Raw genomic sequence first — 14,525 nt, forward strand, 5'->3', positions numbered from 1 at the left:
ATTTACGAAAATATTGTAAATCCCAGTTCTCGTCTAGCGACCTCAATATTGCGTGAAAACAGTCTGACGATGGCTCATTTTACTCCTCATTCTTTACGGAATTGCGCAAAGTATCGCATTGTCAGCTGTGCACTTTTTGGACCCTGAAATGCGGGAAATGTGGAAATATAAGTAACACGTGTCAAAAGAACCGCACATTTTTTTAGCGATTTTTGGGATATGAATAACTTTTCTGAATTTTCATATACAAGAGCCATGCACCGTCAGAAGTTGAACCCTTTCCGTTCGTTTGTTTATTTAATATAGGAAGAAAAAGAGCGAGTTTGCTCTGTCGATAAGGGTGGGAGTACTACACGACCTTAAAGCGGCGCATTCACTCGGTTGTCGAATAAAGTCGCGATATCGCCGTAGCAAGAGCAGAGTAACGATACGCAATGGAATCTCGTACAAGTAACAAGGTGAAGGTAAGTGTTCGAGACATTTGAGGGGTCCACGGGAAAAACACTTCAGTCCAATTTTTATCGAAAGCAAGTTAGCGACGCCATTCTTGTGACATCGGAGAGTACTTTGAGGAATTACCACTGCTGAATGGACCAATCAGGATTAGTCCATGAAAAAACTTCCAGATGAATTGCTTTTGAATATACTTTTACGAGAAAGCATTCCTTTATTGCTGCATTCGTTTATTACTATCCCAAGTGAATGCTATCCTCGACTGATTATTTTCCATGTGAAACGTAATACTGAAGACTTGTATTTTTAGGATAATTTATCGGCTCTGTAGCAATTAAATCGACGAGTTATTTAATAATCACTAAATTTCGATGAAAGGATGTGGGAGAAAGATGATTGCGAATATTCTGAGAAAATAAATCAGGATTTCCATCAAGAGGGAATTGAAAGAGATATACATAAATTCCAGCAGACCGAAGGCGTTGTTTAATCTCAGGATATATTACGACAATCTACGATGAAAATATGAACGGGGATTTGGATTTCAATTAATGTTGAGGGTCGCATTGATTCCAGTTACAACCCAATTACTCGCCTGAATGTTCGAATATTCGATTCGAAAGCCAACGATGAAAGGCTAACGATAATACCGACCAAGTTCTATAATACAGTAGGATTGGGGGAAGTCTTATACAGAAGCGAATTGAACACTTTGAGAAATCTCAAGCTGATCTGCTTAGCCAGCCAATTTTTCTTTCTTTTTTACATCGTAGGTAATACTGGGTATATTGTCACAAGGCTCCAGGACTAATTTCAAACTCTTAAACTCTCAGCATAAACGTTATAACGTATGTTCTTTTCAAATTTCAGTTGTACTTTGCGCTGACGACAGTAATGACGACGAAGCTGCTTGATCAAGAACGTCAATACCTGGCAGGAAATCTGTCGGCGCCGCAATCCGCGAGTTTCCTTGAGCCAGAGACCATTTCACCGAGTAAGTTTTATACACCGCAGCAGTTGAGATGTAAGCCAATAACTTTTCACGAAGCACGAAATTGAGGTTAGAGTCGCGTAATGACAGATTTGTTCGCGACAACGCATGCGCGCAGTACAGAAAATACCACTTTCAACCCGTAGGACTTGAAAGTGTTCTTTTCAGTACTCCGCGCATGCGCATTTGCAAACTCACTCGACCATCATAGAAATGGGTACTTTGTGTACGGAAAACACGCATGGAAAACCGCGTAAAACATGCTCGCGTTGTATAAAGTCAGTTATACGTTAAGCAAAGAACGTAGTGTTGAACTGATTAAAGAGAAAAGATTTCAAAAGTAAAAGAAATTCTGTAAAGATCAGTTCGGTTATCTTGATCTTATCAGACATATATTGTCTTGCTATGTAGCCACGATTTATTTTTGTGTACATCATTATTATAGGTATATTTTTTATTTCACGCTGAGAAAAATTTTATCGTCTTATAACTTCGAATCGGTGCATAACAACACGTTTTATGATACTTGTTCAACGAACAGAACTTATATAAATTCTTGTTTTTCCCCCCCATTACGTTTCTTAGAAAACTTGTTCCAGGTTTTCTTCCGACTTCCATTTCAACCTTTGATATCCTCGTCTTTGTCAATTTCAACCCCCGCCTTCGTTTTATTTTTCTTATATTTCTCCGTCTCCTGTTATCCTACCTGTAGGAATAAATTTACGTCACGTAACTCTTTGCCCGTGCTTTTTTATGTTTTCAGCGACCGTCAGGTTCAACATAGTAATACTTTCCTGCTCGAGTTGCGGTGTCTTATCTTCAATCCTCCTTCTGTACGGATTATTCAAGGTATTATATTATAATCAACACCCGCCTTCCTGCGTCTAACCGTCGTAAATTCAATTTCATCATCGTCACTGTACCAAAAGTTGAACTGACAAGAATTGCATTAATATTACATTACTGTCTCTCCTGTGCGATAAAGTTTGCATTAAAGCAAAAACAATTTTAGCCCAGACATGATATGTATATAAAAAAAAAAAGATTATCTTTGGTAATAGTTGCCGTATTTTTTGTTCCTCAACTGGTGCAGAGCATTTTTCGCTCGCGGTATACAATCGCCGTATCATTGCTGATTGCAGAAACTTAATAAAACTAAACCTATACAACTGTATCAATTGTCAAAGGTTTGTTTGCGAATGGGAATGGAAGAAAAAAAAATTCTATAGCAGAACACGCTTGCGGTAGTTATATATATATATTTTTTTTTGTTACTTTCCTTTTTACTAATTTTTTTATTTTTGTTTCTCTCTTCTCGAGTTTTTTTCGCGAATGGACTTTGACACTCGATAAGTGTACATCCACGTATCGTGCTAGCTCGGAGCGTCCTGTGACGATCAGCGCGATCGCGTCGTTGAAAAATAGGTCGAGTAACTAGCCACGAGGCGCCGAGGTACTCAGGGCGAGTGACTTGGCAATGGGTTTTTCAAGAGTGACACGTTATGAGCTCGGGACGAGTGCAGGAAGGAAGCGGTGGGCACGAACAACGGGGGTGAAAAACCCGTCCTTCTTCGTATGCTCATCCGAATTCTTTATACACGTCGGAATAGAGGGGTGAAGAAAAAAGGGAGAAAAAATGGAAGTGAAAATATCGAGATACACCCGAGGACTACAAGAAGACCTTTGTGCCTTTCACCCTTAGACCCTCGTTATCGATTGGGCGGACATATCCCTGGAATGGGATGTTCGAAAATCGACATGAATAGCGCCTCCCAAAAGGTGTAACGGAGGCAAGTTTTCTTTAGCCGCGATTCCGCGGAGCTTTTTGTATATACCATACTTGTATTGTGCGTACACGAAAAACGCAAAGCCGAGACGCCCGGTCACTTTGACGACGCGCAAATACTTTCCACCCTATTATAGCGGACCAAAGAATCTCGGCAACGGTGGATGACGGGGCGAATTTATAAAGCTCCTAGTACGCGGAGAACCCGACAGTTTGCGGAATGGAACATGATGTTGAGGTACGAATTCCTCAAGAAATAACTGACGGTTCTCTTGTCAGTCTCTGGACCGCGTTTCATGAAGTGAGCAAATCGGAACTTTAGACTAATTATTCCAACTGTCGGTTTACGAGCGATTGGAGATGTTTTTTTTTTTAATAGCTTTTATCGAGAAGTTGAAACGGTGACATTAGTGTCGTCTTCTTCTTCGGGTAGGAGGGAAAAACCCGGTCAACAAGAAACGATTGCACACATCCATTCACAGTAAAGTAATTGTGTGTACCTACCTCGAAGCGACAGCAAACAAGATACGTCCTCCGTTTTCTCTCCTACCTCAATGTTGGCTTTCATTGAAATATAAGCGACAATGTCGGGAGTGCGCGTTCGGAATAAGAGAGGGTCGGCTATCGAGGGTGCCCGGAGGGTTCGAAGATCCTGAGGGGGTTCCGTATCGAGGAACCACAGAACACCCCCTTAGCACACCCTCTTCTGACCAATTGACGTTTCTCTTCTTCTCTGGTAATCCAGGAAGATCCGATAAGTACACAGAGTTGATCCGACAACCGCAAATGTTCTTCGGAGTAAAGTGATCCATTTCTGCAACAAAACAAAACCTGAGAATAGGTGTATAGAATCGGTTCTGCGTACAGATCCCGATACCGATATGTTACCGACATTTTTATCCGCTTCACAGCTCGGACACAAACCCTTTTTTCCGATGATCGATACTATGGTAATGCAGAGCACAATGCGGAAGATATTTTTTCTGATGATCGATAAAGTTGAAAAAAGGGTTTGTTTCTAAGCTTTGAAGCCGCAATGAGTGTCGGTAAAATGTCGGTATCGGTATCTGTACGCAGAACCGACCCAATATACCTACTCTTGGATACACTACGTACGTATCATGAGACGTGATCTAGAGCTTAAGGATGCACAGGCATGTAGGTCAACATCCTGCCGGGCCAATGAAAATTATGAAAATTGTTCTTACTTTCATTTTGAACACCTGTGAAACATTGGGAAGTGATTGTCTCAGCAGTATTGGAGTTATTTTAATTTCAATTTTTCGTGACTGTACATTGATTCTTATGGGAAACTGTCAGGCTCGATGTAAAATCACGAAAAATTAAAAGTAAAATAACTCCGGCATGGTTCAGACAGTCGCTTTCAAATTTTCGACAGGTGTGTAAAATAAAAGTGAAAACAACTTGTATAATCTTCATAGACCTAGCACGATTTCGACCTATATGCCTGTACAACCTGAAAGAAACACGTCAGTGAAACTTGAACCCTTTTCGATTGACTCAAAATATCACATATATACAGGTATTTTTCAAGAAGTTTCGCAATTTTCATCTAAGCTTGCTATCCAATGATAGCAATCTGATGATTAATTAACAGGCAAAAAAATCCTTATTTTATGTATCTTTCTTCACACCTATTGGTTAAAATTTTCCATCAATCGATGAAATTTTCAATATTTCACGTCATCGATTCGCGTCCCCCTATATAATGCGTCTTGTATGACGGGAAAAGCCTCAACGCAAGCAGGAGTAAAATCTACGCAAAATGGATAAATTGCTATGGATAAAAAAGGCTCGCCAAGCAAGCCGGGTTTGATAGTTGAGGGGGAACGGAGAATGAGATTCGAAGGGATTTGAGGGCACAAAATCCCCTCTCTCGACTAAAGACCTATGGGGAAGGCGACGGGGATGGGCTTACAATGGTGATTTCATCGAATAAACGTGTCGAAATCGCTGCTCTTCCCTCAACCACAGTAAGACCCACGTATAAGTGTAGGATTTACTTCGAGCTCCACTCTCGTGGATTTTTTGATTATGGTTCCTAATTGTCTGACATTTTTTTTGTACACGTTGATCTTTCCTTTTCTTTCTTGTTTAAAAAATTATCAAAATCGAATAGTAATACTATTTGTGAAAAGGGGTTGAGTCGAAACTTCCAGAATGAGAAATTGAGGCCGCAAAGTGTTTGCAAACAGACCGTAATTTTCTCATACTTAAATCCGCTTCGGTAACTACCAACATTGATGTAACAACTGATTTCTGTTTCAGGACCAACGCGCGCTTCTCATACCGTGGATTTTTACGGTTATAACGTTCAGTGTAGTTGACATTACCCATTCCATGTACGTGTGCTTTATGAACTTGGTAAGATATGAAACACTGCAAGTCGGTGTTCGACTGTTTACGAGTAAAATACAATCTAAGACTGTAGCTGTAAGCACCGCGGCAAATACTCGTACTTACACGTAACCCTTTATCATGAAATTGACTTCGCAATGGGCTATTCAATTCTAGATTGGATCTACGAACAGTAAAGTTACAGTTAATTCAAGTGATCTCCAGCGATTTTACTTTGATTCCAACGAACGGTGGTTGGCCGTTACCGTAACCGTAGATTTGTCGAAATATGGGACGACTTAGTTTCAGTTTTGATTGAAACCTGAAGCTGTAACAGGACGTCAACCTCAAACACAAATTAGTAAAGTTCAGAAACTTGTCCGCCTTTGATCCACCGGATCATAATACCACCGAGATGAGTGACAAATGGAGAACGTTAGTTAACGTGGGACGATTATGTTTCACGTCAAGCCGGACCGTAGTTTGGCAAATTTAAATAGACCAATCGTTAAGTACCATTGTACGCATCGGCGTGTCTAATGGGATAAGGATGTATGCGCCAAAAAGGCGAATTTGGTGGTAAAAAGATGTATAATTTTTTTCGCAGAATTCGGTACAAAAGCACTTGCTTTTAAAAACGCATATCTACACTAAAATTAGCCAAAAAAATAAACAAAGGTAAAAATCCTCATGTTTAGTGGATACGCCCTTTCAGAACCAAGATATATTTTTATTTATCACATTTATAAATGACATAAGGTTGCATCCGGTATTTGAGTGCTTGCTTTTTTTTTTTTTGTAATCAACACAAAAACCATTCAAACGTAAAGATTTGGAAAGGATGTTTAACATTTTATATTTTCTCAAACAATAATATTGGATGTGACGGTACAAAGTCGTATACTTACATGCAGCCTTTTTCATTGTTGAAAGAAAAATAAAGAAACAGTTTTTTCCCCACTAGTGGAGAAATGGCTTGCTGTTTCCAAACGCGCACGCAATTCATTGAGAAATAGTGTAATTTTTTCATTTTCAGCAGGCGGCCAAAATTGCTTATTTCTAGGTTTGAGGGGTGAAAAAATCTGTTTATTCTATAATTAATTATAGAATGAGAGTGAAGCCATTGCTCAATGACGTAATCGTGAGCAAGTAACGAGTACAATGTCAAACTTACATCCGAAGTGAAAGAGAGGTATTCCACTTAATTCTGCACATGATAGGAACGACAAAGGAATCAGAGTGATCGATGTGATTTTAATCCAGAAGCGTATATAGGTATACATTTCATACATACCCCGAGAAAATTCACTTTGAAGTCGAATCTGAGCAATATATAACACAAGCAATCAATCAAGGTGGTATCCCTTTATACCAGAACACTCACCGCTCAAAGGCAACGCACCCCATGCAGAGGGGCTTACCATATCTTACCAGCTTGCAGTCTGAGGGTTGAATGCTGCCAGTACTTGTCACTCGCTTAGCTTGCGGTTCGAAATTGGAAGCGAGAGAAGCCGCGGGATCGTGAAACTACACTGAGAGAAATTTTCATTTCCGGTTACCGCTCAGTCCTTAACTATTTTCATTTTTTCACCACGATCGAAAAATAAAGTTCTAAGTACAAAATGAAAATTAGCTTTCTAGCTATTACCGGAAATTCTAGTATCCGTTACTATTATTTCCCAATACGATCACTGTTACTATATTTTCTTGTAAGTTGCGAAAATTTAAAGCTTGTGCAACAATAAATTGACGTTAAAGCCTTATTTAACTGAAAAATTGGAGTAAGCCTCAGAAACTGTTTTTGCGTTGCAATTACCAAAAAAGGATCGACAATAGCGCAAAATGTTTACGCGTACCTCATTTTTCCTAATTCCAACAATATTCAAACAGTTTTTTTAACGATACATGTTTTACTGAATTTTTCTAGTTACTGTAACAAATGAATATTTTCTCAGTGCAGTGAGACAGAAGTTAGTATCGTTATTGAAATGATTGACGTTTGGGAAAATCGTTAATTTCACAGTTACGGGAATGTCTGATATTCAGTAAATAATAATAATAATAATAATAATAATAATAATAATAATAATAATAACAACAAGGCGAAGTGTATTCAGATTTTGAAAACTCGACTACTTCAAAGACACCATAACCTTGGAGAATAGTAATTTTTCCCCTCTATGTTTCGTTGCTAACTTCAGCCTCATCGAAACTCACCACTTGAATCCTGCGAGGAAGGATGACGGGGGGAATTCTTCGCTATAAACGTTTTTTCTTCTTGTTGTAAGCAGAAAGGTCTGCTTTCGAAAATCCGATACGGGGTTTACTAATTACCGTTATGTATTATTCAGCCTGAAGGTCAAGACAAAGGGCGACTCGCCAATTCCGGCGAGAATATTCTCGCGCGTTAATCACGCGAAATTAGTGTTCAAGAAGAAGAAAAAGTAAGCGGTAGAAACAAATGAGATGATCTTTCATCTCTCTCTTATTTTATTTTGTTTTCCTTTATTCCCTGCCTCTCTCTCTCTCTCTCTCTCTCTCTCTCTCTCTTCTATCCATCTATCTATCACTCTACCTTCATCGTAATCAACATCTTCTCAAGATCTTTGCAAATTTATTTCATCGAACGTAAGGTACGTGAGAGACAAATTTTTACTGTGCCCACAATGCGATGCGATAGAGAGAAAACCGCACCCCAACAGGTTTATAATACGTTCGGAACGATGTACGAACGTTGGAAATTAATGAGTTCGGTTGTAAAGTTTGTTTCCCGCGGTAATTAATACAATTACTCACGTCTGCCGCGTGCTCGTAAGGTGCTATAAACTCTATCAGCGTTCATTATCAGACACTTTTCATTCTGCGTCTGAATTGGAACGCGTGTAAGACAGGGATTTGCAAGAACCGCCGACCCCACGCATCGACAAAAAATCACTCATCAATTATTAATACCTTGTTAGATCTGCGCGTACGAAATGTATAATAAACAGGTATACGTATATAACCGTCAATGAAAATGTTAATTGGCAAGCTCTCTCCGCCTACATAAATGTACGTCACCTATCCTTTGTAACGATTAATAATTGCTGCTTGCAATTCGCCCGGCATTTCTCACGGACGCGGGTTTCTATGATCGTTAACCACCCCCTGCGTACCTTCGGTTGGGTATAATAACAGGATAAAATGGAGGCACTTTAGACCTTTTGCTCGCCGTTCGTAGGTTCGAAGCTAGTTTTTATTCTCACCTTATTACTTATCGTAAGGTATATACTGTATATTTATATAATTATTTTGCTTGTTTGATCGAATGCTCAATTACGTATGCCAAGAGGAGATTAACTTTTAAATTGGACTATTTTTAAGCCATGCGAATTATAATAAAATTTTATAAACACTCGAACGGTTCCATCGCCAAAGTGACCTCGAAGTAATCGGAAAGAGAATAGAATTTTTTTTTACTCTACGCATTTAATAATAATTGTGAAAAAGTGGAAGTCTAAAAACGTTCGAGTATTCATAAATCAAAAACCATCGCACGAGGAGCGAAAGAATAAAAGAATAAATACAGAGCTTGACGATCCTATCATTATCTAAAAAAGTTTCAATCAAACTGAAAATAGTGAAGTCAAAACCTGATGGAGTTGACACGGAATCCCCTATATACCTGTAGTTTGTAAATCTCATTGGTCGATGACCAGCACTTTCAGGTAAACAATACAAGTTATACGTTTCTAATTCACACTAAATGAATATTCAGGGTTGAAAAAAAGAGATAACTTGATTATTCATTTTATCTTTGTAAAAATTTTCAAAAAATTATTTTCAAAAATGAATTTTAAAAAAACTAAATCCAGTCTATAAATAGCCTGAAAAAATTGATGTCTTTTAAAGGAATTGATACTCTACTACGTGTATAAAAATTTTCATTAACTCAAAGCACGCGGGATAATAATTTGATAACAAACTGAAAAAAAAAAAAATGTATCCAGAAAGAAAAAGTAATTCAGTTGAAATGATTGAGAGTGGGAAACGTGAAAGGGCTGCGGATACGTAACCACGGTTTGACGTGAATTTAGTCCTTCGTTGAAATACCGGGAACGGCGTGCCTGCGTCATTAACAAGGGGAGGAAATTTTCCGCAACTTTTTGTTGCTTTTGTTACACAGGTATACATATACGCGTGTGTTTTTTGTACATTTTTTTTCCGCTACTTTCAAGCGTCCGAAACGCTTCTGCAGGCTTTCCCCTCCCGGCACGATTAATTCTGCGGTTTAAACGCCATTTCACTGACGCAACCGCTTTCTCTCTTTTCCAGGTACCCTTCAACCCCATCACCGCAATGCTGTTCACCCTCGACTTTTTCGTAGTCTGTCTCAATGTGAGTAAAAAAAGTCACAAAAATAAACCGTACTAGTAACTAAGTCGTGAAAACGTGGGGAAAGAGAGCTATACGTACAACGATCACGACGAGACCACAAGGAGTGTCTCAATCGATCCCAGATTACCGAAACATAGTCAGTCTAATGGTCCGCATAAATGTTGACGATTTTTATTTTTTTTTTTATTTTTTTGATACAATCTCACTGTCTTGCTTGTTATATAGGATGATTTGCGTTTACTTGTAATGGTTAATTTTTTTGGCCTTCGATTTGTGAATGACGGAAGTTTCATTGATATGTTTATAATAGTCTGGATCAAAGTTCCAAAACGTCAAAGCTTAGACAGACCATTACAATAGATTATCGAAATTCCGAATGGTTAAAATTCTCAACGGTAAAATTTCCAAACGGCCAAAACTCGGAAGTTAACAATCTTACATTATATGCGGTAAACGCTTCAAGATATATCCAATAATCGATTAGCGGCATTTGTGAAGGCTGTTAAAGTTCGAAGTTTTGATCATTCGGGGTATTGATAATTCCGTGCAATGGTCTCTCTGAACTTTGACCATTCTAAACTCTGATTAATTCGTGGGTTTCATCAGTGGTGGTTTTGACCATTTGATGTAACGGTCTCACTGAATTTTCACCATTCGAAACTCTGATCGATTCGAGGCCTTGACCAGTTGCGGTTCTAAACATTTGATGCAATGGTCTCTCTGAATTTTGACCATTCGATGCAGTGGTCTCTCTAAAGTTTGACCATTCGAAGCTCTGATCGATTCGAGGCCTTGACCATTTGGGATTTCGACTAGTTGGAGCTTTGACTACTTGGACTTTTGACCATTGGACGTAACTGTCTGACTGAACTTTGACCAATTGGAATATTGACCCGCACCCGCTTCTGAGCCTCATCTGATCATTTAAATACAATGTATGATTAAATCGGTTCGACGCTTGACCACATCAGTGTTTCTTTCTCACTTTCTCGCTACAGGTATACTCGTTGCTCTGCGTTATTTCCCAGTATCAGGAATACGTTGCCGGCCGAGGAACAGCCGCCGACGATTGTGAATACAGGGTGAGTATGATATCGTGAAGAATGTGTTTTCAGACAGTATATTTCACTATCCTCATGCTGCTGTCTCGTGATATTAAGTGAACAGTAGTATAATAATCATACATGCATCGATCACCAGCGTTTGTCTGCAAAAAAACAAACAAATAAATAAATAAATAACTAAAAACTACCATTTCATATTGCATCCCAGTTAACAGTAGCTAGCAAGACCAATTGGGAATCATATTGATAAGGACTGTCAAAGAGAAGATTATCAGAGTTAGAAAAATAATAATTGGGCGAAATTCGATACCATTTCGTGCCCAACATGATTTACGTTGCACGGAAGTAGTTCAATTGCGATAACGCTTGTCGGTCGGCACGTGCCTTGTGGACATGGCTTATCATGGGTGTGGACTATGCGAGCCCATAAAAGGACACGTCCATATGTCGAGGGGCGCATATAGTTATCGGGATTTTCGATTAGGGCTTGACCGCTGACACGAATCGCGGAATTTTAGAGCTCTAAATCATCGGGGGGGTAAAGTCACGTAGCCCGCCTACACAACAATGGAATTACGCGCGGTGCATGCAGGTGAAGTTCTGCCATCAATTTCATTCACTGACAAGAGGGTTATCAATATTCGAGTTATTCAATTGTGTCCCTCGCGAACATTCGCCGAACATGTGCGACAACGCGGATGACAGTAGCGACAGAATTAGGATGGTTGTGCGTAAGTCTCTCTAGCTCTCACTCTCTCTGTCAGCTGTCCGGATGGAAATTATGAAACACCCCGTTAAGACCCATGCAAATATTGATTCAACAACTCATTAAAATTAATTAGGCGGCATGTTGTATGGTTTAATGAAAATTTATTGTGCCTGTCATGTACGACGGAAGGTAAGAGGAGCTTCGGGATGCGCGGTAATTGCGTCAACAAGGCGTATCTGCACAATTTATTTGAGTAATCAATCGAGGCGAGCTTCTGTAATATAAGTCAGACTGTTTTGAATTAGGGAGGTGTTTTATTCTTTCTGTTTCTTGTTTCAACGATCAGATATGAAGGTTAGTTTTCACCCCGGGAATGAAATTATCCTAAAGTGTCACAAGATCTTTCACTCGAGTCAAGGTGTCTGCTTTCCATGCGAATCATTCCCATTCAAATAGCGTGCAAAAACATATACAGAGTAAATTCCTAACGACTGCATGATCCGTAGTCTGCTAAATTTAATGCGCACGAGCGTCAATCCGAGAACAACTGTTCGCCAAGGCGACCAATTCTCTAACCCTAAAAAACTTTGAGAGTTCTGAGTTGAGCAGAGCCGGTTGGTCGCCCTGGAAAACTATCGTTCTCGGATTGTAGCGCGTGCGCGTTAACCTTTAGCAGACGACGGATCATGCAGTCGTTAGGAATTCACACTGTACATCGACCTAATCCAAAACAGTCCGATACACATGGCATCATATGCATCGAAGGGGAGAACAAACTAACGATGAAAATAACGACGACTGCACGAATGTTGGAGTAATGAAGATTAGCAACCATTCAAGTATTAGCTAAGGCATTTTTTGCAAACTTTTGCACCCCACCCGTAGTGATAACGATTGGTAACGTTTGCTTGTTTTGCGCACTAATGTTTTTTAACGCTGTTTCAAACGCTTATTAGCAAATTGATTCATTACCTGGGAATGGCAGAAATTCGACTTATAGTCACAACCTGATCAATTTATTCCTACTTTATTAAATATCAATTACTACTAATTATTAATCCGCGTTATCGTGTTCAGTGAAACGTGAATTCATTATTCATTTAGTATTGAATAAATTATGTATTGTCTTTCTTTTTAACCGCATACAATAAACAGTGGATATTATTATTGAGCATTTCATGCATTGTTATTAACACCTTCTTTTTAGAATATTTTTTATCATTCTCAAGGAGGCGGTGTGTTGGCTTTCAGCACGCACTTAAAATTTCCTACGTGAGCTAACGTTTGCCTGGAACGCTTAATACTATAGCGTAACATTTGATAACGTTACTCCGAATGGCTTCCCCTGTTTTAGCGTTAGCTAATACTTGAATGGCCCCTTTATATGGTATTCCAAGAGTTCGCGGTGATATCTCATACGGGTAATTCTGCCCAATTCCGGAAGGTACCAGCCGTGAGATACGCGGTTCAACCAACGACGACGGCGACTTCCTGCCTTAGCTCGCGAAGGGCGCCGACGAACAACGAGACCAGAGCCACTGCCACCCCTACACAGAGTCCTACAGCGGTTCCGGCGATCCTGGCGAACGAGAAGAGTCCTGTGGCGTGCAAACCGGGGCGGAAACACGTTCAATTTCCAGATACGCCGACGGCTAGCCAAGGAGAGAAGTCAGGTCGGTTTGCGTGTGCGATTTTCCCCAAGTTTCGAGGCTGTAACAACCCCTAAAACAAATCGAACGCGGTATTTCTACCGGGACAATCTCTTGAAACTTGAAAGTAAATCGCGCATGCGCGAGTTTTATCGGCTGTTCGCGCAGGCTGGCCATCCCGAGTTTTCAGCTGTCAAACTGTTTCTGACGGCGATGTAATTGATACGAATTTTCGAGGTTATAATCTCAAATAATTGAGATAGTGACTCGGAAAGGTTTGGAAAGCATTTGTTGTTGGGTTGGAAAGTTGATTCTTCGAAGAATGGTCGGAATTTAATGCTCATGCTCTTTGAAAATTCAAACCTACACATTTGTGTCGGTTGGCCCGCCTGCATCGCAGACAAGAATATAGCTGCGGGAAGATTTCGCCGACCAATGAGATTGAATTATTTGGCGCATGCGCGGTATAATGTTTGTCGACTAGAAATCGTTACTTTAATCGATATAAGACAACTGGACATTTTCAACCCTTCGTTCTGCAACGATTCGAAGGGGTGGAGTTTCGTTTTTACTGGCTGGATTCTTTCTACGTTCGTTTTTTAAAACCAATTTTTCTACAACCCCAATACCTCCGCAGACAACGCGATAAGTAATCTACGGCGTCACGTTCTAAGATGTTTTCTTTCGATAAGAGGAGCAATTTCCCAAGCAATATTTTTTTTTTCTTTTCCGTGGAATATTCATTTTCAGATAAAATTGAAAAAGCAGCCATTTGTTTTTTGGAATTTAGCTCAACTTTCCATTTGTAAGATATTTGTTAGAGAAATTGAACCGATTACGTGATTATGTTTATATTCCATCAAAATAAATGATAATTGGAAATGTCTATTTTTACAAGCTTGTAACGTTTCTTTCGAGGCAAAAAATTAAATATCTTCCTCAAAGTCGGTGCAAGTGTAGTAAAAATCAGAGAATTTTAATATATTTTTTTTTTTTCTTTGTTTTTGACGTCTAGTTTTATTGACGGGGAAGAAAAATTTGGCACAGTTTACAATTTCGCGAATATTCCGACATTAGAAATTGTGAAATCACGGCAAAAATATCGCACTGTGACAAACTGCCTCGGCCTTTCCGTTCA

The 14,525-nt window shown here is 39.4% G+C and overlaps 1 protein-coding gene across 3 annotated transcripts in view; it reads left to right on the forward strand.

Moving 5' to 3' along the window:
* Positions 1–14,525, forward strand: part of LOC107218316 — a 50,413-nt gene that overhangs the window by 30,086 nt on the left and 5,802 nt on the right. For 2 of the 3 annotated variants that reach the window (XM_015656148.2, XM_046731345.1), the window contains exons 2-7: positions 1,324–1,447; positions 2,208–2,293; positions 5,520–5,615; positions 9,903–9,965; positions 10,964–11,047; positions 13,183–13,411. In XM_015656148.2, the coding sequence (XP_015511634.2) occupies positions 1,324–1,447; positions 2,208–2,293; positions 5,520–5,615; positions 9,903–9,965; positions 10,964–11,047; positions 13,183–13,411 (682 nt within the window). The remainder of the gene's footprint in view (positions 1–1,323; positions 1,448–2,207; positions 2,294–5,519; positions 5,616–9,902; positions 9,966–10,963; positions 11,048–13,182; positions 13,412–14,525) is intronic. The other variant, XM_046731344.1, reaches the window with a different exon arrangement.

Source organism: Neodiprion lecontei, chromosome 2, assembly GCF_021901455.1.
Source record: "Neodiprion lecontei isolate iyNeoLeco1 chromosome 2, iyNeoLeco1.1, whole genome shotgun sequence".
Taxonomy (NCBI): Eukaryota; Metazoa; Arthropoda; class Insecta; order Hymenoptera; family Diprionidae; genus Neodiprion; species Neodiprion lecontei.